The 27,840-nt window shown below is 33.9% G+C and overlaps 2 protein-coding genes across 5 annotated transcripts; one reads left to right on the forward strand and one right to left on the reverse strand.

Moving 5' to 3' along the window:
- The first annotated feature begins 22 nt into the window (after positions 1-22).
- On the forward strand, positions 23-27,588 carry Asator (asator). Of its 4 annotated transcripts, none has more exons than XM_015981078.2 (12): positions 23-81; positions 13,354-13,468; positions 13,534-13,703; positions 16,491-16,686; positions 16,738-16,909; positions 16,964-17,181; positions 17,234-17,449; positions 18,873-19,569; positions 23,061-23,955; positions 24,008-24,170; positions 26,466-26,655; positions 26,823-27,588. In XM_015981078.2, exons 2-12 carry the CDS (start codon positions 13,415-13,417, stop codon positions 26,975-26,977), a joined length of 3,126 nt encoding a protein of 1,041 aa, XP_015836564.1. In that variant the 5' UTR covers positions 23-81; positions 13,354-13,414; the 3' UTR covers positions 26,978-27,588. The 4 variants fall into 4 exon arrangements, with proteins under 4 accessions (XP_015836564.1, XP_008191953.1, XP_008191952.1 ...); XM_008193731.3 differs by lacking the exon at positions 23-81 and adding an exon at positions 5,335-5,498 and having other exon boundaries at positions 26,782-27,588; XM_008193730.3 differs by lacking the exon at positions 23-81 and adding an exon at positions 5,335-5,498.
- Positions 1,137-4,929, reverse strand: Mybbp1A (MYB binding protein 1a). Its single transcript, XM_008193767.3, has 5 exons — positions 4,715-4,929; positions 4,482-4,667; positions 4,249-4,431; positions 3,812-4,027; positions 1,137-3,762 (listed from the first exon to the last, which is right to left on the reverse strand). Exons 1-5 carry the CDS (start codon positions 4,898-4,900, stop codon positions 1,156-1,158), a joined length of 3,378 nt encoding a protein of 1,125 aa, XP_008191989.1. The 5' UTR covers positions 4,901-4,929; the 3' UTR covers positions 1,137-1,155.
- Positions 27,589-27,840: the final 252 nt, after the last annotated feature.

Genomic DNA, 27,840 nt, shown 5'->3' on the forward strand with positions numbered 1-27,840 from the left:
AATTGGACATTTACCTAAAATCCCGAGTTGGCAAGAATGCGTCCCGTCAAACAGCCTTCAAATAGTGCAGCGCCCGAAACGGTGAGTTTTTCACACCATTTACTTGCAAAATTAATTTTTAATTGACTTGATTCGACTCCACGTCCTCTCTACCTTAGGCCAAAGTTGCTTCATTTACAGAATTTTCACAAATCTCAGCAATACAAAAAATCCTGTAAATGAAATCGACTTTATTTCATATTGCTAGTGAGAGGATTCTGAAAAAATCGCACTTAAAGTTCAGAATTATTCCATTGCATTAAACCTGTTGTAAATTGGTCTTTAAATAAACTACACACAAATGAATAGTACAATTTTACATATTCATACATTATATTTTTTCTTATTGCTTGCAAAATACATTCATTTGTACTGCTTTGATGTAATTTATTTTAGTTTTAACTAAAGTTAAACAAATAACAATATCTCTAATCATTTGTGCGTATTAACTGTTTCAAAACTATAAAAACGCCAACGTCGCATTTTCTCTCAAAACTGGCTGAAATAAATTATTCATGCATTTAAAAAACATCGCTAATAAAATTTATAATTTCAATGGGAGATCTAATCCCTAATAACGATTTTACAATTTAAAAAAATAATTCGGTAAATGCGACGTAGGCGTTTTTTTAGTTTTGAAACAGCTAATAAACAAGATAACCAGCAAAGTAATGCTTTATTTTAAGAATTGTAGAAAAGAATTGTTCATTTCTCTTAAAAATTAATTTTGAATTTTTTTCACACATAAATTATTGGTAATTCATTGATTCCCTACTGGATATACGTTTTCAAATGCATAAAGGTGCAATATTTATTGCATAACAAGTTAAAAAAACAGTGTTCCTCATTACGTGGTACGATTTTTCTCAAAAAAGAAAAAACTTCGAATTAATTACACTTGAACGTAATTGCACAAAAAAGTAAAACGATAGAAACAAATTAAGATTATGCATAAAACAGTAATTAAAATTAGAAACTAATACTTACTTTTGACCTTTTTCTTGGATGGGAATAAAATAAAAAAACCGGAACATTTTCATAATTTCAAATGAAGAAGGGAACAAATAGGTTTGGAAAATGCGTTAAAACCAGAAAGCGTCTTCAAAAATAATTTATTTAAAAATCATCAGTTTTCGCTTTCTTCGCCTCTTCTTCACCTTCCTCCCACTCAAACTTCCTCTTTAACCCTTCCGACAAGCTTTGCAACCTCAACTCCTTGGACTCCTTCTTCAACTTCAACTTATCCTTACTCAACTTCTTCTTCCTCCTCTTCTCCTCCTTCTCCTCACTTTCACACTCCTCGACCGTATTCAACTTCACCGTCTTCTGCTTCATTTCCACAACATTGGAAATCTTCAAACTACTGCACAATTTATTGAACGCAACTTTCGTATCCTTCGAAAACGTTAAAATCGAGCGACAATCCCTGACCGCATCACCCAAAACTGCCCAACTCTCAAACTCGTAACTCTTCAATTGCGCCAAAAGCTCAAACAGCGACGCCAAAAACTTCTCCTTCACTTTCCTCTCAGTCGGATTCGCGTAAAACTCGCGGAAGAAATCGACACAATCACGGAGAAAATTCCTAGTGTGGTCTTCAATCGACTTGACTTGTTCACAATGCGTCGAGAAAAATCGATGATTGCTGAAGAAAAGCCGCAAAAGCTCGACGGCTTGACCACGACGGAAGGGCCGAATGGAATTTGCGAAAACAAAACCGAACAATTGGGGCACCAAGTCCAGCACCCCCTCCCAGTTGGTTTGGACTAAATTTTTGAACAGGACGTAAGGAATCACGCAATCACGGCGCGTGAAAAACGCCTCAAGACCGTCCTTTATCACGGCTTTGATCTTCTTCTTCTTAGGGACAAATTCGGAACAATTGATTACGAAAATGCAGCATTCGGCGAGTTTTTCGGCCATTTCTTGGATGATAATTACGTTTCGCGTCCCTTTCTCGAGGAGACTTTTGAGCAGTTCGACCAAAACCTCCTCATTCACGCCCTCACAGTCGTCGAATTTCTTCAACGAAGAGAGTTTCTTCAAACAGGATTTTAGCCTGTCTTGGAGGGGCTTTTGGTGGTCGTCTCTGATGCAAAACTCGAGACATTGGAGCAAAGGCAACATTATCTCCAAAGTGAGGATCATGGTCGGATTTGAATTTAGATAAATCTCGATCAAGTCCAAAACCCGAATCCGGAAATGAGTCAAGGCTTCTTCGTCCTTCTTCTGCTTTTTTCTCCTCCCCAAGTTCGGTTTAAATTGCTTGAATGCTTGGCTCAAAGCTTCGTCTAATTTTTCCCCTTCTTCATCGTCCAAATCGTCAAGATCTACACTTTCGGCTTCCGAATCAACACTTGCACCCAACGCTTGATGTAACGCCATTCGCAGTTTATCATTAACCGGTTCTTCCTCTTCTTCGTCACTTATTTCTTCCTCTTCTTCGTCCTCATCTTCCTCCTCCTCCTCCACCTCTTCGTCGCTACTACTCTCATCGATTCGACTCAACGGATTCGAATCACTTTTCGGATCCAAAACGCCCAAAATCTGGTGAATCGCGCTCCCAGTCATGTATTTACACAAGTGCGGAAAGACACAACTTATCACACTGCGCAACAAATGCGAATTGTGCGATAACAAATTTAGGAATAAATCAACAACGACTTCGATCCAAGCCAGCTCGCTTTCATCGACGCTCTTTTTTTTCGTTTTATCGTAACAAATGATAAGCTCTTGGAGCGAATCAGACGCCAACTTCGCGTTATTACCATTGAACAATTGAAGCCCAAGATGGAGAAAGAGTGTGTGAAAGACCGAATTTTTCTTCTTCGATGAGTTTTGCAATTTCGTGGCTACGTCAAGCGTGCGTTGCCACATTTCGGCCGTTTCGTCACTCAACGGTTGACGTACGAGCGTAGCGAGTGCGTCAAACTCTTGGGCGATTTTGCTTAAAATTTGCCTCAAATCGTCCAGTTTTGATAATTTTAAATCAAGTGACGAGTAGAAGGTTTCTCTAAACGAGTCGGCCAAGTCGTTACCGATGTTATCGTCCTTCAAAAGCCCCAATTTCATTAGAAAAACTAATTGGTCGACCTTCCAGTCGTTGTTTTCGTGCATGGAGGGGTGATTTAATAATTTGACCAATAAATGAGACGCATAAATCCTATCAACATTCCACCACTTTTCCGTCGAATTTTCATTAATAACTTTATCGTTTGTGGCTAAAATTACGTCCCGGTAAATTCCAGCCAATTTTTTAACACCTTCGGTGTTCAAGGTTGCTGTTATGTTTTGTACAAGTTTGCTTCTGGTGACTTTTTCAAAAATAAACGTCCCAGGGAAGAACAAAAGTGTCTTCAAAACTTTGATTTTTATCTTCGACTTGACTCCGTCTTTTTTCAAACAACTGACGAGTGTTTCGAATAATTTTTGGGTCAGATTTTGGAATTCTTTATCTTTTTGTTTTCCAACAGCCGTCTTGTAAGTGCTTAGCAATTGTTGGAGGTAATTTCGTGTCAAAAGTTCGGGAATTAGGGAAAAATCGTTAAGTTCGTCCAAAATTCCGGTCAAGAGTTTAGTTGCGACGAAAAATTTGTTACGGTTTTGCCTAATCAAGGTGCGATCTAATTCGTTGAAAAAACTAACTGTTAAGTCTGTCTGTGATAAGGTTTTGATAAACAAGTCAAAGATTGGGTGATTTAAGGACGATACTCGTGGAATAGACTGGAAAAAAATATTACGGTTTCAATTTTCTTTGTTATTCGATACTTACAGTCAAAGTCAGGGCCAAGTCGTACAAACTTTCGCTACAAATTAATTCTTCGGTCCCTAAATTATTTTTCAAGAATTTCGCATGTAAAAAGCCGGGAAAATGATTTTGTATTTGTAGAAACAAAAAAAGTGAGTCCAAGTTTTGGTCTTGCCACGGTTTCGCTAAATCGTTTTTAATGAGTGGAAAAATCACGGTTTCGAATTCTTTTTGCTCAACCTATAATTTAATTTAATGAATTGCAAACAAAGTCTCTAATACGGAGGACTATAAATTAGGAGACGAAATGAGATACAAAATTGCAAGATTTTTGTTTTTTTTTTTCTCTGAAAATTTAGACAGTTTCAATTGCGCTCTCTGGCGTCATTACAAAGACGGGAACATTTTATTTGTGCCTCGTTTCATATCCTAACCTTTAGATATCCGTAGTCCTTAATTACCTGCTGAAATAAATCGGTCAAAAATTTACAGGAGGCTAGATTCAAGTATGATCTTTCTTTCCCGGCCTTGAGCAACATTTCCAAAACTTTAATTTTTTCTTTTTCGTCACAGCTTTCGTACAAATTAGACCTAAGAATAGCCCCACAGAGCAAAATCTGTCCTGAACAAATATCGGCATTTTCCTGCAATGAAAACAATAAAAACTATCCAAAATCACTAAAAACGCACTAACACTTTTACTGTTGCTGCCCCCTTTGTGCAATTCCTTCTCCACGTGTGTGAAAATCTCCTCAATCGTGATAGTTTTAAGGTTAAGTAAGGCAACCAAAGCGGCAAAAAAGCCAGTTTTTGCGTGAATTTTAGACGAGCCGAGGCCACGTATCAAACGCCCTAGTGCGTATTTCAACTCATCGTTACTCTAAAATTTGGAAAATTAGTTTAATGAAAAAAACAACATAACCTCACTTGTTCCCCGTTTTTGTCACTTGTTAAATGCCGGATTAAATCAATGCCGGCTTTAACCCGCACTTTCTCTTGCCCGTTTGTTAATTTGGTGAAATTGTCCAAAACGGACGATTCACGTTTTCTTTTATTTGTTTTTTGATGATTTTCACCGTTTTCCACAATTTCCACGTGCTCTTCGCCCGCCATGACGCGAATTGAGCCAATCACACGCGGGCACGGACGCGGGCATTTAATGGCGCCAAATTTGAATCATGCAATTAGTTATTCAGGTCAAAAAAACGAATTTAATAATTTTGGGTCAGCGCCAAAGCGCCTCACCTGGTGACCCATTTCGCAGGTAATTTGAAAGGTGAAGACGCACTGTTTGTTTTTTTGTGAAGCGCCTGTCGATTATTTTAAACAGGTGTGGCCATGAATCGGTAATTTGGGCCACATTTATTGATAAAACAGTCGAGTGTTGTGCTTCGGGGGTTTCCCGAACAATCAAACTGCACGTGCGATTCGTGAAACTTGTAAATTTTGTTGCAAGTACGTTCTAAAATTAGTTTTAGTGGGAGATGAACGAACTAAGTTTTCGCACTATAGACATCAAGTCTAAAATTGCCGCGGCCGAAGAAATTTTCGGTCAGAACGATAACGGATCGCTTAACAAACACTTGATCGAAAATTTTGGAACAAAAAGTCGTGTTTTGTGAACGAAATTCAATCATAGAGACTCTCATGTGTAAACTTTCGTGGTTATTATTGTAATTATAAAAGGACTACACAGTCACACAATGAAGTGGTAAGTCCGAAATTTTGGTTTATTTATGTGGGCCCCTTGAAACGTTTTTGACTTGGCACCGGTTTTCTAAATTTTAAAACTGGAAGAAAACATTTCGTCAAACGTTGGAATGCTTTGTATATTTTTGAACAATTTTTTCAAATTGAAATGAAAATATTTTTATTTAGATTATTAAGTATTCTTAGAGCTTGTAGTATGAGATAATGTAAACTTTATAGTAAAGCTTCAAAACAGGGCAATTTGACACAAAAATTTATTGCAATCGGTTCCACGCAGAGAGTAAATAATTACTGATTTTGATATTTTTTAAGGTGGGAAAATAAATAAACTTTTGATTCATTTTATCGACACTTTTAACGACTGTTCATCGAAGTAGTGAATGTTTTTAGCCAAAAATTCACAGAAAACGCATTAAAGAATCAAAAAACAATAACAAGGACACATGGTACTTATAACCAATGATTCATTTTTCGAAATTACCGAGGAAATTATAAAAAAAAAATCAAACCAAAGTGTAAACTACAGATATCTAAAGGTTAGGAAATGAAACGACGTACAAATAAAACGTCCCGGTCATCAATAGTTCCATAAATGTCGCCAGAGAGCGCAGATGTTTTATTATCGTTTAAGTTTTCAGGGCAATGAATTTGAAAAAATGGTTGTATTTCTGTAACGGTTAACACCTAGCAAACAAAAAATTACAGGCAGATAGAGCATTAAATTCTCAATAGGAAAAGATAAACATAATACAAAAATTTTATCGTAAACTATGTTTTTAAAAATTTTAAACTTTTATCAATTTGGACTCTGACCCATATTTTTCAAAACGCTGCGAATACGGTTACAGATACAAGAAAAACCTTAGGAAAAAAGTTGTAGAGAATTAAATTTCCTATAAAAAAGTCTGCGACACCATATTTCTATCTTCGACAGTTTAGGTATAAATTAACTTTCCGTTACTTAACCACCAGTAAAATGGCACTTTAGCGTCTTTGAACGTATTTGGGGCCTAAACTGTTGATAATCGAGATATGATCTCGCTGACTTTTTTAAAGGAAATTTAATTCTCTACAAATTTCTATCTAAGATTGTTCTTGTATCTTTAACTGTATTCGCAGCGTTTTAAAAAATACGGAACGAAGCCCAAATTTTTTAAATTTCTGACGGTATAACGCTCGAAGCGCCCTAATTTTTACTCTTCTCGTTTCGTCTCCTAAGTTATAGTCCTCCGTAGTCTAAACTGTGTCTAAAAATGGTTTGTCTGCAGTTAGCTTTTTATAAATTGTTTTTCGCAAAAATAGCAACAAAATGACGCTTGAGTGAAATTTGCCCATTTATTTTGCACTTTTTGGCACAATTTTCCAAAATTTGCATTTATTATCTTAATAGAGACTGGAAACGGTTTGCCACCAACACACAATCTTTATTTAATAATCCTCTAGCCACCCAACAGAAGAATGCAATTTTTAATAAAAAAACGACTTTGTTGAAAGAAAAATACAAAGAACTTGGCACACAACAAAACAGATGTTTTTTCTTATAATAAAGTGGCCCCACTGTGACATTGCAACACATTGATGCACTTCTGGTTTAATTACTTAATTTTTTTGTAAGTTGGGTCGAATTATGTGCAGGCCTTGGCAAAGGTCAATTAAAATTCGCCGATAGGACATTCTAAAAATAAAGACGATTTCGAATATTTTTAAATCGCCGAAATACAGTCTCGGTTTATTTTTGATAATAATGGAATCACCGGGGAGTCCGTCTCGCAGAAATTCATAAATAATTGATCGCTTTAACTAGAAAAATCAAGCAATAAAAATGTGATTAACCCAAAAAATCGCTTAGGGAAGTCCAATTAAGTTTTACAATTCCATAAAATTTCTATAAATATTCTTGGCGCTCCCTCTCGCTCTCTGCGAAATGATTTTTTCTTAATTGGCCGAGTCAACGAAACAATACAATTTTGGACACAAGTCAAAACTAGTCCAAAAATAAAATTTTCACCGCAATTACAATTTTCGCGAATAATTTTTGTACTCGTTAGCCTCGATCTCGTCTAAAAGTAGTAAATAGTCCAAAAGTCAGCGCTCGAACAACGACAAAATCTGGGTCGTAAACTATAGGTGTATTTCGACGTTTACACGTTTTTTTCGAGTTCGGAAAGCCTATTTTTAACCGATTCGATGAAACTTTATTGTAGTACAAGCGCCGAGGAAAGTTATTAGACTAGAAAAAAGTGATTTATCTGAGAAGTAACCCGGTTAGAGAAAAGTGCATAAGTATTTTTTTTCTTGGCTCGTGTTACGTGCAATTAGGACACGAGTCCGATTGTTGCGGTGATTTTTTAAAAATATTGTGTTGTGATGTTTGATTAAGCTCGGCTTTATCTGTTTGCCAAATTAAACAAATTTTTGGATATGTGCTAAATTTAAAACGCGTTGTAAATATATTTTGAAGTAAAGTGTAAGCAGACACCTGGATTGTAACATTTTTAGCGGTCAAGGTTTTGGAGAAACACGTTTTGGAAAACACAAAAAGGGTTAACAATCCTTTTCCGCTTTTAATTTAGCAATAAATTAACCTAAATGATTACATTAAGTTGGCACATCTGTGAATAAATGTAAAAAAAAAATTCTCCTTTTAGTAAATTTTTAGGAGTTGTATTGGCAGTGCTGGGGTAGGTGTCATCAGTAATCACTATAATTTAGACAAGTCATTTATTGATAAAGTCTGAATAATTAACGAAATTAAGAGGAAATAGTTTGAACAGATTTTGATAAAAAACAAACAACAAAAATAGAAAGTAGAAAAAATAGTGTATTACACTCGTTTTATAAGACTTAATTGTAGCACTCCTTCGTCGTGCTCCAAAACTATTCGTGCCACAATAAAACTCGTATAATAATCTATTAGTTATTTTGTGTTGAAATAAAAATAAAATTGCCAGTGTGATAGAGTTCGAAAATAACTTTTGCTCTCTTTGAACGATCGATTTTCCCGATAATTTTCCCACACAGTTTATAAAAATTTGGCATTTATTATCCTTAATTCGATGCTTTACGAGTTTTTTTTTCGCTAAAGTTTATTTCTCTAATCTCAGTCTGATCAAATCGTGACAGTAAATTATTTAGGGATTTTTCTGTTTCTGTAGAAAATTTTATTATTGGAAAGGCGATTCGTCTTGTTTATAGTCATATAACATCTGAATATAATTTTTTATCGTTGATTTGGACCATTTCCAAATTTGTTATTTAAAATTAAATTTTTAAAAAATATATAAATTTAATTAGTTTTTGGATAAAACTGTGAAAATATCTTGATTAATTGCAGCCAAGTGTGAGAAAAAATTGCAGTAAATTTTTTACTTCAATAATATTGTGTCAAGGTAGTTGGGTATTTTTGCAATTGCACTAGAAATTATTTTTGAAATGGCAACAATCGCCAAAATGTGTCTTCCTGAACGGATCAACGAACTATCTGCAAAATTTGATGACTTTTTAATTCCCTCCTCTATTTCGAGCCAAGTTGGTAAAATATTTAAACAGTATGTGCCATAAAATGCCTCTTGAAATATTCAAAGCTCGGTAAACACGCTTTTAAACCCGAAAATATGAATAACCTTGAAACGTCAGGTGCGATTGCGGGCCGTCGTAATTTAAATTGCAATAGAAGTGCGTCTATTTTTGCGAATTTTCTGGCAAAGTTTTCGCTTCTTGTTCGTTCCGAATCGAAAGCAAAATAAATAATAAAAGATGTGTCAAACAGGTAGCAAAACGTATTCTAAATAAAGAACGCGGATATGTTAGTACAGTCTGAATCGTCATAAATGTTGCGACATGTTAGTCGGTTGATTCTTGGTTCGTCGACCTAAACCGTGTCGTATTTCGTATACGATCAAAATAAAACGATGAGATGGTAATCGCAAAGCCCCAAAGGAGGTTTGTTTATGCTGAGTTTAGGTAAATAGAAGCGGCATTGAAGAAAGGACAGGTGGAGGCGAGCTTAAACAGCTGCTTTAAAAATTCAAAAATTTCTTATCCCTTGGACCAATTTTTTTAACTCACGTCGAAATCAAGTTTTTAGTTTTCTGTAAAAACAGGATTCAGAAATAAAGAAAAGGAAGTGTTAGAGCTGATCGAAAAATAGAATCATTGGAATATAAATAATCTAACACACAAATCGTGCTCAAAAATTCTGGATTTGTAAAAGAATGAAACTTTGAATTCCGATTGTTTGCTATTTTTTTGAGCTAAAATTTTAAATTTTTAGTGTTCCCTGTTTTCTACAAGTAAATTCTATTTTTGGAAAACCAAATGCCTATCCTAGAAAATTTATCAAAATCACAAATAATTGAAAGAATTAATAGATGAAGGTGCTACCTATGTACACTAGACTGCGTTCAAAAAGTCTTTAGATCAACTCTTGCTGTGAAATTTTGAATGTACGTTGATTTCTTATGATTACCACATAGTACATACGGAAATACTGGCGTTGGAGAAAATCGCAGTAGCGCGTTTGACATTTCATCTATCAAAGACAATAAAAATCTGATATCTAAATTTCACAGCAAGAGTTGATGTAAAGACTTTTTGAACGCACCGTATATTTCACGCTATGCGTTTTCAAAGTTTCATTTCGAAAAATTGCTTTAGATTTGTAACATATCTAGAGTTTACTAAATTAGAACAATAGTAAATATACAGGGTGAGTCAATAGTGGCATATTTCTGACATGTCCCAAGATGCAACCAAAAATACTAAATGCAATTATCACTTGAAACTTCGTTTAATTTTTAGAAACACTAATTGAATCATCATTGATTTTTTATCTTTAAAATAATAATAGTCAAGACAAGCTTGAAAATACCCAGAAAAATCTAATTGTGGATTAATTTTTAAATTTTTTAACTACTACCGATCTGGTCAGCTGTAATCAGTATTATTGGTTGCATATAAAAAACAGTAGAAAACTCACTATTGACCCACCCTGCACAGACTGAACTAAAAGTAAGGCACAAAATTTATATCTTTTTGTTGAGTTATTTTTCAAAATAAACCCTCAAACAGGTTGATCTTATTTTTTCAACTCTACATTTTGATACCACAATGACATTTATAATGTCATTCCGGGTTGAGTAATGACGTCATGTTTAATGACAACTGACATTTTTGATTAGATGGTATATTTTAACTTTATGGTAAGTATAAAGAATTCAAAAAAATAAAAATAATAAATAATAAAAAAAATAAAATAAAAAATAAAAATAAAATAAAAGAGAAATGTTGCAAAAGTTATTGAGACTATTAGATGAAGAGTTTATCTTTTTGTTATAAGGGGTGATTGTTTTTGTTCATTTTTTTGTATTTAAGCGTTATATTTTCATGCTACTTATCTAATTATCATCTAGGAATTATGATAAATGTCACTATGATGTCATGACAATAAAAAAATAAATAAAATCGCGCTGTTCAATAATTATTTTGAAAAAAAAACTCGTAATAAAGATGAATTTTGTGCGTTACTTTTGGTTCAGTCTGTACATTTGTAAAATTAAAAAAAATCTACAAAAACTAATTTATTTCTATAACTATGCAGGTACGTTTTTCAAAAAAATGTTACATAGCCCCTTTATCCATTAAGCTCTTTAATTATTAGCAATTTTGTCCCAATGAGTTGGAAAAGGCGACAAAAACACTTGTAAAAATTATTACTTTCAAATTTACAAACAGAATAAGCAAAAATTGGATTATCTCTGTTTCAAAACCTGGAAGCAGGTTTATAAAAAAAACTTATATTATAATTATGAATCTCTGGCTCTAAAGTGAACGTTTTAAAAATTCTAAGTTAAGTTAACTTAAAAAAAAACGAAACCGCGAATTGTATTGTGGATCTGAAAATTAAAATTTCCAGAACAAAATAAGATCATTATTTTTATGCCAAGTAATAAATTTGAAATATCAGTATTATTTGTTGAAACATGGTTTATTAAAGTTATTAATTTACGAAACGGGAAATATTAGATATCGAAACTCTGATAATAACTAGGAAGTCTTAGGTTTAAAAATCGAGAAATATCAAGTGAAATAATTATTAATCTCAAGTTCTAAAGCCTGGTCCTGATGTTGAAGTTCTGTTTCTTAATCGAGATTTGACTTTTTAAGTTTAAAAATTTAAACTATAAAAGTTATTCTGCAAGTTTCGATGAATGGTATAAAATTAGATGAGAACCAGAATTTTAAAATATTTTTTTTAATGAAAATAGGTATTCTCTCACAATTCTAGTTAAGCATACAGCACATAAATAGATAATAAAATTAATCAAAAAAGTGTTGTTTTTTTACTTACTTTTCTATTTTTCTTGTTTTATTTTCATTTTTTCGTAGTCTTTTTTCCTTTGTATAATGCATTTTAACAAAAAAAAAATTTTTTTATTTTTTTTCTGAGTTAACCAGCTTCGGCTAAACCTCGGCCAAACAAATAAATAAATAAATTTCAAGTTTAGAATCTGTGAATAAGAATTTTTGTAAGATTTTGTGCAGTTTTTAGATGAAATAAACTGGCCATAAACCCATTATTACAGCGGTATAAAACAAGTCAATTCATCTCAATATTTTGCCGTCAAATTACACCACCGTGTGCAATCAAGCAAAAATTCAACATTTTCTGCCAGAAATTCAACCAAAACAAACACCACGTGCGGTTTTATGTGCATCCCAAGTGTAATAAAATCATACAATTCATCATTTGTATTTTATTTATTTTTAACAAGCCTTACTCAAACAAGGAAGTCCCGCCAATAGTCAAAAATGTGTTATATCCTATTACTCCCAACAAAAATAGCGCAATTTTCTATTTCGGTTTTTGACCTAGTGTTCCAGGAACCAAAGCACATTTATTTTGATGCATTTCCTTATCTCAAATATTAAAAATGCACTCGTCCTTCGCTTGGTGCAACAACAATAACCCGCTGCACTATTTTAACCAAAGGTCGCGCCTAAAAATACCCAAAGGACACAAACATCGTCTATTTTCAACTGTCTGTCTCCCAATCTTCCGTGTTTTATTATCACAAATGTATTCGAAAAGTAAAAAAATCAAAATTCGCGCTATTCATCCATTTGCTGCTACGTTCACGTTCGTGTCAAAGATGGCGTCCGTATCGATTCACACTTCTTCAAACCGTAAGAAACGTCAAATAATAAATTTAATCGGCTTGATTTATGATTTCGAGCGATGCATTTAACAAATTAATGCATGTTTTAATCTATTTGCGAGCACAAATAGGGGATTTAATTTTTTTTGAGCGAAACTCTACCGCACAATGCTGCCAAACGTCAAAAACCAAACTCGGGGCTTTTTAATTTCGTAGATAACGCATGATTTGAATTCTCTGTTTTTCTGTTTGATTTTCCCCCGAGTTGGGTATACGGGGGGCTGTTGGCTGGTTTTTGCCTTTGTTCCAAATGTGAGGTTAGGGATCAAGGTGTACCCTACCTGTCATAATTCGCCTTGTACTATTTTCGTTCCTTGTCTAAAATTATCCCGGATTTATTTTTATCGTGATAAGCGAGGGCCAACTGTTTGAAAAAACGCGGAAAAAGCTCCCGGATCATGTCCTTTGTTTATCCGCTCCGGTTTGATAATTTTCCCGAAAACCGGAAAAATCAATAATGTCCGGGCGTTTCTTGTTTCCGAAGGCCGTTGTAGTTTTCCGGTTAGCGCAGGCGCAATCGGCGATCAGCTGGTTTTCTATTAGGCAAAACCACGAACAAGGTTGACGGTTTGGTTGCCCGCCGCTCCGGAAAAACTCCCGGAAAAGTCCGCGACGAAATGACCGGAAAAGTGGTTTCAGGCCGAAAAAATTGAGCTGGGAAGGCCAACTTGATTCGACCGACCAAAACAACAACATCACGATGACTTCCGAGGATCTTCTACAGCCAGGACATGTGGTCAAGGAAAGGTGGAAGGTGAGAAAGGATCAGATGGGAAAATGCATTTTTTTTGTTAATTTTTCCCTATTTTTGGTTTAAAGGTGGTCAAAAAAATCGGTGGTGGTGGTTTTGGGGAGATCTACGAGGGGCTGGACCTGATAACTAGGGAACAAGTGGCACTTAAAGTCGAATCGGCGAGACAGCCGAAACAAGTGCTCAAAATGGAAGTGGCGGTGTTGAAAAAATTGCAAGGAAAAGAACATATTTGCAGGTACGATTTCAAGGTCACGCCTAAAACACACTCATAAAAAAATACACCAACAAAAAAGTACACAAAATTGTGTTTATTTTTTGATAATTTTCGCCGACCTTTGACTACGTATCGATTAAAAGTAAAAAAAATCGACTGGGGTATTTATAAATGTAAAGGATAAAGGACGACCACTTTTACTTGTCAACGTCACTATATCGTTGTTTGTTCATGTCGGAACAAGTTATTTCAAGATTAGTTATGTTTATGTTGATTATGCAAATAGGGGTTGTTTTCGCGATATCATGTTGTCACAGGAGAGGAATATTTGGAAAGTTTCAATTTTTTCCGGGAAAACTATCGATTAATCTACAATATACCTATTCTACAGTCGGCTCATATTTGTATTTGAACGTAGTAAGCCGGGGATTTTGCATTTTTGATGCTTTTGAGCGTGTGCCAAGTGTCGTGAAAGATCCACTTTCACTTGAGCGAGTTTCGTCGATATGTGTCCCAATCAATCTACGACACGAATTTTTTGCGTCAAGTCTTAGTTAACGAATTTTTATTTTTTCAACTTTTTGCATTTTTAAATCATTAGATTTTTATCTCAGGACCAGAATTATGCGTCGCTCCAAGTGTAAAATCCGCTGTATGTAATTCAAATAATTAATAGAAAAATAATAAAGATTACGAACGAAACGCAGTTAATTTTTTGAGTATTAAATGGAGGAACATCAAATTTTACTTACACCTGGAATTTCACAAAGTTGGAAACTTAAAAGTTTCAAGAAGAAATTATCATTTTTTTAAATCTAAATTTTGAAAAAACTCTTCAAAATCAAAGTTCCAGAGAATGAGTTAAAAATATTCGAACGTTAAGTACATAAAAATTAAAACTATCATAGAAAAATTGTTCTGCAATCTTAAAGTGCTTGGAATCGAAATTATACTGAACAATTTTTTTAGTTGAAAATTTAAAACCAAATGCCAAATGTGAAAACGGAACCTGAAAGAAAAAATCCGAGGTAATTTGAGTTTTAAAAATACTGATTCCCGAATTTACATAACGGGGAAAAGATATTTTCCAGAAATGTATTATTTTCATGTTTATAAATGAAAAATTCGAATTAAAGTCAAAATTCCGAAAACAAATTTTCAAAGTTATTCAATTTTTTTAAACGAAGTTTGAAGTTTTAAAGTCTGAATTCTTTGCAAGTTCAGTTTCGTTTTTATTTATTCTGACTTCGAATAAATTTAAAATATTACTCCTCCTGGCATTTCATTATTAAGTTGGTTGCCAAAAGTAAAAATTATAGAAGTATTTTTTTTTTAAATATATATTCCTATTCCAATTAGAAAAATCGAAATTTCATAGAAATTCAAACTCTGACATTAAAAAATTTAGGATTTTATAGCTGATTATGTAAATAAAAATTGAGAAAATCTTGTTTTTCTGAAATTTTAAAAAGAATGGCAGAAATCGAAACTAATATAAAAAATGGGAAGTTGCGAAAAAAGTTCAATCTAGTTTAAAAATCTAAATTCCGAATTAAAAAATCTAATATCATAGTAAAAAAAATGGGTTTTTTGATAAAAAAAAATCAAGCAAAGAATAACTCTGGACATGAATTCTCTTCCGAAGATAAATTAAGTAATTATTTAAACATATGATTTCCCATTTTCTTCCAAGTATCCCATGAACATTATTTCCCTCCGAGGGAGGAAAATGGTCTATTTCAAGGGTGGAAAATTATATTTTCTGATGGGATCGGAGAAAAAGGAATTTCAATTAGAAATTAAGCATTTTTTAGGTGAAAATTGAATAGTGTCGAACCAACTTTCGCATAATATGAAAGAAGTTCAGCTAAATATAAAAGTTATATACAATTTTTGTTCCAAGCAACTTTTTTTCTAATTTTTTGAAAAAAAAAATTTTTTCCTTTAGCAATTCCTACAATTTTCGCTAACAAAATTCAAGAAAATAAAATCTCAGAAGCTAAAAACTAAACTAAAAATCTTTGAAAAGCTGCATCTCGTCAAAAAATGGTTCAGACAGTTTTTTGTCAAAGGAACGTTTAACTCAGTTGACCCAAGAGATGGTTCGCGACTTTAGAATGATTCTGTATTAAAAAAAAATAAGGTTAAGAAAATAAGAGATTTTTTCTACCAATTCCCAATTAATCTACGACTCGTATTTTGAAATCCATTGTGATTTTTATCTCAGAATTCCGGCGGCTTTCTTGTTTCTCATATTTATTTTGTGCACTCGAAGCGTAAAATAATTATCCGATACATCCCCCAAATTGCACGTCTGTGTACATCGAGATAAAGTTCAAACAATTTCGTATGTATACGCGTAGGCAAGGAACGTGGGCGGTCAAAAACAAATGTGAGATTGAAAAATCCCAATAAAAATTTTAATTCGGGATTTTGATAAATTTTTAATTTGATTTTTATCCGCAAAAATTTTTGTGACAGCATTCATCAATCGATGCGTGCTTTTTCAGACGAAAAATCACAAATCCAAACGTAAAACAAGGAACGTTTCATTTATCATCTTTGTGGTTTTAATTTAGCGAAGGCTTAGTCTTGCATGTTTGTGGAACAATTTAAAGTCTCAATTGAAACGACAGAATTTCTTATCGATCACTCAAATCAGGGCTTATTTTAATTATCTAGTCGGCAAATTGATAATCGGCGCCGAATCGATAAAGTTCACCACCCACATGATAAAAGCTGCGGTGCTTTCGCAATTAATTCCCAATTAATTGTAGCTTTTACGATCGCGACATGTATTTTTTGCAGATTTATTGGCTGTGGTAGGAATGATAGGTTCAATTACGTCGTGATGCAACTCCAAGGCCGCAACCTGGCAGAACTCCGAAGGGCTCAGCCCAGAGCCGCCTTCAGTCTATCGACAACCTTACGACTAGGTTTACAGATACTCAAAGCTATCGAAAGCATACACTCCGTCGGTTTTTTGCATCGTGATATCAAGCCCGTATGTAATTCCCCTAAAGTAACTGTGTGACACCGACTCGCTAAATTTCAGAGTAATTTTTCAATGGGCCGACTGCAATACAACTGTAGAAAGGTTTATATGTTAGATTTTGGACTGGCTAGGCAATACACGACAGCAACGGGGGAAGTACGGGCGCCACGAGCTGCAGCAGGGTTCAGAGGAACCGTCCGATACGCCAGCATCAACGCGCACAAGAACAAAGGTGGGCGGAGTCGGCTAAGCCACGCCTTGTGCTCTTCTCACTAGTGTTTTACAGAAATGGGACGTCACGATGATCTCTGGAGTCTGTTTTATATGCTAGTCGAATTCGTTAATGGACAGTTACCGTGGAGGAAAGTCAAAGATAAGGAACAAGTCGGTTTAATGAAGGAAAAATATGATCATAGGTTACTGCTCAAACATTTACCGTCCGATTTGAAGCAGTTTCTTGATCATATCCAAAGTTTGGAATACGCAGATAAGCCGGATTACCAGGTTTTGGAGTTTTGTACGAGGCGCAGCCGAGTTTTTAAAGCTACTATTTCAGATGTTAATAAATTTGTTTGAACGTTGCATGAAACGAAGAGGGGTTAAACCGTCGGATCCTTATGATTGGGAGAAGACACCTGCCGGTGATAACGTCACAGTTACGCAAACGACGGAAAATCAACCCCCCACAGCCCCCACAACTCTTCCGAGACATACCAAACATACCACTACCGATAATAACCAAGAAAATATCGAACCTACCGATAACAAGGACGTAAGTAATTTTCCGCTCTGGCACCAAAAAATATACAGGTTGTTCCAAAACTATTATTTATAAGCCGAATTCAAAAAAATAAAAAAAAACAGTTAAATGGCTCTTTAAAAAATTTCTAATTGTAAGAGTATATTTTCTTATTTTAAGTCGATACCTATTATATGTTTTATCTTTTATAATCTGAAAGATATTTTTGTTACGAACATCGAAAGACTTATCAAATTGGAAAAAAATAATGAATGTTAATAATAAATAATAAAATAAAAACAATTAAAAAAAAAGTAAAAAAGATTATACAGTCACTGTTTTACAGAGAATTTAATAATGTTATCAGCGATTTTTTTTAATCATTCGTTTAGCTGTAATAACAAAGTTGTTTTTTTTTTAATAAGAATCATAGTTGGCTATGATATTTTCGAAAAGCTTATTTTTTTCTTCACTCAAAACAATATAAATATAGTTTTATATTTTTATATATTTTTCATAAAAATATATGTAAAATATTTGGAAGTAGTTGGCTATGGAAAAATATTTCACATAAAAGGTATGAATATTCTAGAAATTTTGTGAATGGTTATTAAAGTAAAAAATGTGAAATTATAAAAATAAGCTATGTTAAAGTTATTTTCAATTGAACAAATATACGAACGTGGCAGATTTTAATTACATAAAAAATGTGCAGAAAATTGCAAACGATGTGTCACTACCATTTGATGCCACCTTTTTATGATTTAGTAAAGTGCAATGGAGGTGACGTTGATAATGTTCTGTATTTTTTTACCGCAGATGGAATTTGATTTTGGTGTTTGGATTGTCATTTTTTGTAAAATAAAATTTTATTGATACGCAATCATACAATTAATAAGATTTTTCTTCTTCCGACATTTCATGTTTAAAATTGAAAAATAGAATGACAACGTCAGCTTGCCATTTTAAATATTAAAACAAATAATTTTTATTAATTGCAAAAATTTGATGTAATAAAAAATTATTATGCTGTTTTTGAATTAATTAGGGTTTAAAAAATCATTAAATTATAAATACTTGTTGGGTGATACAATTTTCATAGTTTTAATTAAAAATCCAAAAATTTTTCATGGCCTACTATAAAGAAAAAGCGAAATGTTTTGTTTTTTCTTAAATATTTAAAATTAATGTATTACACAAATAGACATGTCAAATCAGAAAAAAATAAGCTTTTCCAAAATGTCATAGCCAACTATGATTCCTATTTAAAAAAATACAACTTTACGTTATTACAGTTTAACGAATGGTTGAAAAAAATCGATGATAAAATTATTAGATTCTCTGTAAAAAAGTGTTTGTACAATGTCTTTGTTTCAAATGTGTATCTTTTATAATAAGGAAGATATGATTTTTTTAAGATTTCGCCAAAATGTATATAAATTTTCCGCCCCTTTAGGCCCAGTTGGAGGTCCGCCGCCGCCGCATTGAGACCGAAAACACCGTTCCCCTCGCCACCGACCTCCAAACCAACGCCTCCGTGCGCCCCTCCGTCGACAAGAACTGCAATGCCACCCCCACCGAGCAAGCCGCCCCCCGCCGCCGCGCCACCTCCCATCTCGAACAAGCCCCCGAACGTCTCGACAACGAGGCGGTCGCTTCAGCAAAATCTACATCGGACGCCAATCAGAAACCGGCACCGTTACGAAAGAGCCAATCCGGTGTGGCCACGTTGGGTCGACTGCGTGTAGTCACGCCCGCTCAAAGTGGCGGCAGTTTGGTTGAATCACCTGCCACTCCCGAACAAGAAAGACCAAGGAGGCGGCAACCGTCAGCAGCGAGATCATCGCGATCGGGACTTCGTGATCAAAGTTTGACACAATTTGCGGTGATTGATGACGAGAATGTGAGTCAACAAGTGACGAGAGGCGGGGCTTTGACATTGGCAAGCCAATGGAAATCGCAGTTTGATGATAGTGAGGAGACGACGGATAACGAATGGAAGCCCGAAAGTCCCGAACATAGGGCCACGTTAGCGGTGACTGATGGAGGACAAGGGGGACCACCGGTTTTGAGTAGGATTAGCGAGGATTCAAGGACCAGTCATAAGAAGTATATTAATATTGCAGGGATTGAGGAGTACCCAGAACTTGTGGGTAAGTGTTCAATTTTATGCATATCTTGAAAAATAGCCCAATTGAAACATAATTTAAAATTTTAAATATAAGGTGGGAACGTGTAAAATACTATACTAAAAAACTGATAAATAAACCAAAAAAAAAACAAAATGGTTTATCTTTCAACACAGCATTTCTCAAGAATTGCAAAGAATCATAAAACTATCTTAAAAAATATTAACAAAGAAATACGTTTCTTTACCGTTTTGGTAATTATAATAAAAAAGTATATAATAAAATTAAAAATAAAATAAAACAATTGTTGATAGTTAAACACAAATGGAAATATGTTATTTTATTTTTTTCAATTTAATTATTTTTTTATTTATTTATCTTTTTTCACAAAAAAATATATAAAAATAGTTATTTATTTAACGAGTGATTTATCATCCACGAGGTGAAATAAATGAACCGCTTTACAGGAAAACGAGTTGACTGCAACATTTTATTCTTCAAATTAGACTCAACAAGGCTTAAAATTGCTTTAAATCTGTTAAAAATAATAAAATTAATAAATAAAACCGTTTTCAAAACTGCCTTATACAGGAGAAAAACCGGAAATTTTGACAGTGTCGAAGAATAAAATGTTTTTGTAGAAAAGCTTTTATTTCAAAGATGGACTAAAAATTAAAAAATAATATTTTTCGATCACAGGAACAAATTTTTTCTTATTGGTTAAAATTCTAATATTTATAAAAGCTTTTATAAATTTCAGAATTTCAACCTGTAAAAAAATATTTTTCTGTGATTGAAAAGCATTATTTTTTACTTTTTAGGGCAATTTAAGCCCTTGAGAGGGTAATTAACTATATAGAATTACATTGAAATTATATTGTCACGCAGATTACGTAAGTACGTAAAATTTCAGTTCATCTCGACAACAGGAGTCCTCAAATTTGGCTCGGAAAATATGAAACAGACAGACAGACAACAAAGCAAGTTAAATAACAGCTTTTAAAAATTATAAACGACGGAGTAACTAGAGCCTTCAAAATATCGCCCTTTTCTATGATTTTTTTGAAAAATGACCTTAATGATATTTTGAACGTTACTTTTGGTTCAGTGTGTACAAAATGTTTTTAAATAAAGAAATTAAATAAAACCAACCGAAAGAACAGACCCTGACTGTAACTTGTTACGTCAATGCAACTTGGTTTTTAGAATCAAGTAATCATATCTAATAATCAAATAAAAAAGAAAAGCGTCCGTCCTATCAATAAATCGGAACTTCCGAACCAAAGTACTAAAAAAACAACATACTTACTAGACTTTATTAGTAATTGAATTAATAATTTATCACACTTCATCAAAAATTATATGTCAAGATCATGGCCTCCTTGATGTATGGAGACAACTTCGTTGTTCAGGCCTGGCGCATCGTTAAGTTCGGCTGATTCTCCACTGGCGCTGCATTTAGCGGACTGACGTTTATTTGACAAATACCATTTTTGAGGTTAAAGACTAATAAATTTGAAAGATGTAAGTGTGCATTCGTGAAATACGTTGAAAATGTGAGGATAATTCTAAAGTTATGCCCTGAATGAACGTTTGGATAGTGTAACTTTTGCAGGAAATCATTTTACGATCATTAGGATTTTTTATTTTCAGCTTCAGAAGATATACAAATTATTTTAAGGTGAATTGATTGTTCATCGTTTATAAGTATTTTAAGCATAACCTACGGCACTAGTACGCAGACACAGATGCAGAGAAAACGATGTTTCAAAGAACCTTCCATTTATTATGCATACTCTATGGTTTTACCAATGGTTAAGGTTGAATGCGTTACAAATCTGTGATTTTTAAGACATGGTTTAAGTTTTCAGAAAGGTATTTGCAACCTTTTAACCAGCAGATATTTGCAATACATTGTTTAGGCAAATGAAACTATTTTGCACACACGTATTTTCAAAACCTGCTATTGTTAATTTAGTTTTAGTAAAATGTGCAAAGAAAGTAGTTTTTTTCAAATAAAATGGTTTAAAAAGGCTCGATCCAGCGTTCTTCTGCTGCGTTACTCTCTGCTGGAGTGTCTCTGAACCGTCCGTTCCAAAGTCCCTGTCTGGACCTCTGCTCACTCTCAAGCACCGCTCGTGGATCACCAAACTCCCGAAAAAAATCTACTACTTTATAAATTTTTTTGAGTTTTTGTATTTAGAAATTATCAATTTCATTGTGGGCTCTTTTTCACCTTCTCTTCTGCTGATTGTACTTGTTAAATTCAATTTTTTTTTCGGATTTAACCTCACAAATGCTATTTGTCAGATAAACGTCAGTGCGCTAAATAGGGCGCCATCTACGGTTTCGAAAAAACCGCTGAAGCTTATCGATGCGCCAGGCCTGAACAACGAAGTTGTCCTCCATACATCAAGGAGGCCATGGTCAAGATAAAAGATAAAAGGAAAAAATCTATGTTGTTATAATTTTACTAATCTTTATTTATTTATTATAGAACATTTAAAAAAACTCACTATGAAAATTTTTGGATATTTTTCACATTGCTATAAGTGTTATCAACCTAATTTGGGTTTTTAGTGATTTTTTTGTAATTTACCTCAATTTTGAACGCAAGGGCATCATTTTCGGTGCCCTTATAACTTTTTACGAAACATTTTATGTTGGTAACTTGTAATTAACTTTAACTTAAAGTTTAAATTATAGCAGTTCTAAGACAGTATAAAAAAAACGAAGAAAAAAGTTTTTTTTTTGTCAAATTTTAAAAATTAGCACAGTGACTTGTTACAGTAGGCCAGTCAAACAATCGTCTGTTTCCTCACTGGCTACTACGCGCTTGCTATTAGATTTTCGACTTTTGTTTGAATGAACATTTTTTACGTTCATTCTATTTACCCCAAATTTGAACAAGCCTAGCCCTCTGAATATGCATGTGCAAAGTTTAGTAATTTCAAAGTCAAATATTGGCAATAATTACGGTGTCATCGATTAAAACCCACCCGAATTTAATCTTATTTTGTAACTCCTTCTTTATACAACAATATTGATACATAATTATCAGCCTATAAACACATTTTTGTGTACACACACACACGTCGCCTTTTATTGACTTAACAAATGAACACTAAAGCGATATTTTCCAGTAGTTGGTTCCAAACATTGACATCAATTAATTTTTTCAATAAAACGTTATACGATCTTTATTATTTTCAAAGTTACTTTCAAGAAACCTCAAACTTATCTCGAACGAAATTGACGTAACTGATCGCTAATCGATGAAAACCGCCGAGTTAACATGCGATCTGAGCCTAAAATATGGATTCCCAAAGTTATTTACGATGATGTATGTTGGGGATTCGGTTATGTCACGGCGCTGTTAGCGTAATTAAACATGTAATTAATTGCGGTTTGCCTTTTTTGTTTCATCATTTACTTCGTAATAAAATAAATAAGTGAAACGTTTGATTATTTCTCGTGATTTAAATTCACTTTCTAAGCAAATTTTTTGCCTTCAGGTGGACTTCCACGTGCCTGGTCCACGCCCTCTCTCGGTCCGTACGTCCGTTCCGGTCTCAAACCGCCACTTTTGCAACAAGCCGCCTTTGACGACCTCGTCTTTCGCGTCGATGTTATGCGAAACGTCGCCTCGCGCCACCTCCAAGAGGGCGAAGAAGAAGCAAAAGTGGCCGAAGCGTCGAAATGGAATAGTTTACCGATTCTGAATCTCATGGATAAGGAAGAACTGAAGAGTGATAACAAGGAGGAAGAGCAAAATGGGGAAGACGAAGGCTTGCAAGAGGTTGCGGGAAAGTTGGAGATTCGAGTAGTGCCAAAAGAAAATGTTCCTAAACCTCCGGAAAGTACCGAAAGTGCCGAAAGGCCGATAGTGAAATTAGAAAGAACGAAAAGTATACTAAAACAGAGTAGTAAGGAACGAAACGAAGGACAGGAAATGCCAAGTCCGAAGCGGGAACAAATCACGTTCGCACCCGAAGTGGACGAGGGGGAGAAAGTGAAGAAGAGGGTGAGTTTGGAGGCGGAAGAACCCATCGATAAGAAGGAAGAAGTTGAGAATGAAAAGGACGAATCGGAATCGAGTAGTTCCGAAACTGAGCAGAAGAATTCGGATAAGAAACCGAATTCGACAATTCCAGAAGTAGTACCTTTAAATAATTCCCAAAAGCCGACATCGAAACCGTTAGAAAAAATTAAGAATAATTTAGGACATTCGGCGTCGGAGAGTAGTTCGAGCACCGGCGATAAGTTGGAGCAGAATTTGAAGAATGCGCGAAACTCGATAGAGAAGAAAAATTTAGATGTGAAACATGATAGGGTTCAGTGTTCGCCGTCGGTTGATCTTACGACGAATCCGGCGGTGACGTTTGTTTCGGCCGCTTCGGAAACACCAAGGTGAGAGTTTTTTTTTTCGCAAAATTGCTTCAAAATTGAAAAAATGTATTAGGGAGAGACGTTTGATGGCAAATGGACTGAGTCCAGGACTTGACGAACAATCGGAATACTTTGACGCCACTGAAAATCCCCTTTTTAGGGATAAGCAACGTCACGAACAGGATGATGAGGACAGCGGTGTGGATAACGCAAGCCAAATCCTGAGGGAATCATCGGTAAGTTTCACTTTTTGAGGGCTGTTATCCTAACTAGCTGAAATTTTGCATACATACGTAATCCCGTGACATTTAATAATTTTTAATAAATTCTCGACTTCTAATTGAAATATAAAGCTGAAACCAAGCTCATCCGATAGAACAGAAAAAATTCTACAGGCCCTTTTGGTTTTTGAGGCAAAATTAATCGTTTGCCTCACACAAACATTTAAAAATGGATATCTGGAACAATTCCTGTTGTCCGAATTTGCTGAAATTTTGTTTACTTTAATTAATAATTAATAAATAATGTATAATAAGGGCATGCAGTTTCCGTCAAAATTATCAAAACAATCGTCAATCTGGATCGAAAATAATATTACTTCTGCTTTTGTTGAGTACTTAGAGAAGTAAAACTTAGGTTTTTTGCCGAAATTTTATTAGAGTTGAATAAGAAATCATTGAACAAGATAAACAACTGTTCAGTCATATATTAAAAACGTAATTATTTCGCGAAATTTAATCAAAAATACGCCAAATTGAGTCGAAAATAGTGTTATTTTTGCTTTATATTTTTTATGCGAGATATTGTTAAAATACAGGGTGTATAGAAATTGACACAGAAAAAAATTATGAAAAAAATCCCTTTCAATTATTCTTAGCGGTATTAAAAAGTAAAGTTAAAATTATTTATTTTATATATTAGAGAAAGCTTCATTAAATTTTAATTCGTTGTTAAAAGTTAACAACGCGAATGGACCAATGAAATTGGGCAAATTTAGTCACGTGAACACGCATTTAATTGCAGATTAATTTAATGACGCTTCTATAAACCGGCTTTTAATTTCTTAAAATATTTGTTATTAATTGGTGATAGAACCAAGAATGAGGCCTAGTTCTACGTCAACGAAACTGAAAATTATTTATAATAATAATAATCAATATTAAATTTTTAAAGTTGTGATTTTTACATATCCAGGCAACTAACTAATTGATCTGGCTTTTTTGTCAAAATTTAGGTGAAAAATTATGTAACTTGATTGAAAAATACATTATTTTGTCTGTTTTTAGCACAATTTCAGTCAAATTTCGCCAAAAACTAAATGAAGATTTTCAAAATTAATTCAAAACAGGAACAATTTTTGATTTTTTTTATATTATTCAGATAAAAAATGCAGCTTTTACGAAATTTTGCCAAACTTATTTAAAAAAATTTGCGTAATATGTAATATACTATAATGTTTTTTATCCAATAATGCAATTATTCAATAAAATTAATCGAAAATGGTGTATTTTTATCTTTTTCTGTCTCCTAAAAACATTTTTGAGCTAGAAACTCAGTTTTCGCGCAAGTTAGGAACACCACACAACTAGATTTCGTCTAAAAACAAAAAAAATACAAATTTTCGATAAAAATGAACCAAAAAATCGCCGAACTGTATTGAAAATGTTGTAATTTTTTATTTTTACAAATGATTACGTTTTTCAGTTCAACAGTCGATTATTTTATAAAATTTTCGTAAAAAATAACGAAAAGTTGGATTGAAAATGGTGTAGTTTTTGTCTTTTTAAAGAATTCAATCATGCTTTTGAAATAAAAACTTACTTTTTTTTGAGATTTTGTTAAATAATAAGAGAATTTGTCAAATGAGGTAAAAAAGACACTTTTTCTCAGCTTCTTAGTTATCGGGCTTGAAAAGTAATCAAAAATGAATTCAATTATTTTTTTTGTTTATTATTTTTCATGCATTTGGAGCCTTTCTCCCCACGGATCACTTGAGGCAATAGTTTTTACATTTTATGGATTATTTTCGCTCTCCGCCCACGTATTCTACTATTTGTATTCAAAAAATAACAGTTTTTTTATGTTCCTTTAAAACAATTGTTATAGGCACTAATAAAATTTTTGTTAATACAATTTTTATGACGCCCCCTTGACTTGATTTTCAATACAACTTTTATTTGGGTTTGAAATTCAAAACAATAGATAAAGACTAAAGTAAGAAAAATATACTATTAAAAAACTGTAAACAAACACTATTATTTAAAAATGTACCCATATAATCAGTAAAAATATTTTTTTCTGCAAACAACAAAAATAGAAAGTAGAAAAAATAATATATTACACTCGTTTTACAAGACTTAAGACTCATTCTATTGAAGCACTCCTTCGTCGTGCTCTAAAACCATTCGTGTCCCAATAGAACGTCTTATAATAATACTATTAAAAGCTTCTGTTTCACATTTTGCGAATCAAGTTTGATTTCTGTCATCCGAATGTGCTGAAATTTTGCAAACATACGTATTATTTTTTAGACGAGTCCGGCGATGGATCCGGGCCGAATTTCGAAAATCCCTGTGGCAGTGGGAGGCCAAAGACTAGCGAAATGCATGTCCTGGAGCGGGGACTTGACTCCAGGTTTGCGACGCCGTCGTCAAGGTGAAAAATACGTCACTGATCCGAGCCAGTTGAATCTCAGGTTCAAAAGACACTCGACGGCCGGAGGTGAGTTGCTAGTCTCATCGTAAACCCGACCTTGTACCATTGACTTTTTAAATAAAAATTGCCACCGGAAATTGATTTCTTTGAGTTGGTTTTTTATAATTTGCTAGTTCTGTGACCTCGTCGTAGGTTATTTATTATGGCGATTGGTGTAAGGCGGTGGTTTGTAGGTGTGAGGCCGGCCCGAGGCATCCCCACGTGTCTCATAGGCGCCCCCGAGAGTTCGCCCGACACTTCGGAGGGGCCGCCGCCGCCGCCGCCCCCGACCGGCGAACCGCCAGCGGAAAGTCAGGTCAGATGCAGGCGTTTCAGACCAGTCACATAGTAACACAAAACACGGTGTACATATGAACATTAGGATATATTTACATTGAGATTGCCTTTTAGCTTTGAGGGGGGTGTGGGTCACGGGGGTTTCGTCTGATTTGCTCTCTCTGTAGATAATATTCGATTGGGATGACTGTTATTGTGATTTTATTTTAGGGGAATGAGAAATTTTTATATTGCGGTTGTGTTTGTTTGTTGTCGCGTCGAATTCTTTCATCGGTTTTACGTTCGGTCGATCAAAGAATTCGGTTTTTTCGGGCAATTCTATTTGAAAATAATGGTTACTTAAGTAATGAATGAGTCGAAATCTAGTCACAAGTACGATATTTTTTTAAAGTACTTGAAATATCTAGTCATAGATCTGAAGTAATAATATTAAATGAAACAAAACAAAAAACACTTCAAAAAATAAATGCTCTGTATAAAATGATATTACGCGAAATAGCTATTATGGACATGAAATTGTACTGTTATTTCATCATTTTTAGACTGCTAATATATTGTTTTTATTTTTATTTTATTTTTCCTGTTTTATTGTACTTTTTTTTGTTTCAATTCTAGTGCTGTATTTATAAATTATTATAGTTGATAATTAAATTAATTCTGATAGTTTTACTTTTATTACCCCTCCTTTTCTCATCCTCCCGAAATATATAAAAGTGTTTACCAAAATGTAAAACGCACAATAGGTTCCAAATTAGATAAACTTTTCCATCTGTCGCCATTAATTAAACATGTGGAAACCTTATTCTATTAATATGTACAAAAATATGACGTAGCGCCACTAATAACACCTAGTTTTCTCTAATTACCAAAACTGCTCCAATTAGTCTTTTTTTTTCATTTTGTTACACATTTAGA

Source organism: Tribolium castaneum, chromosome 8 (genome assembly GCF_031307605.1).
Source record: "Tribolium castaneum strain GA2 chromosome 8, icTriCast1.1, whole genome shotgun sequence".
Taxonomy (NCBI): domain Eukaryota; kingdom Metazoa; phylum Arthropoda; class Insecta; order Coleoptera; family Tenebrionidae; genus Tribolium; species Tribolium castaneum.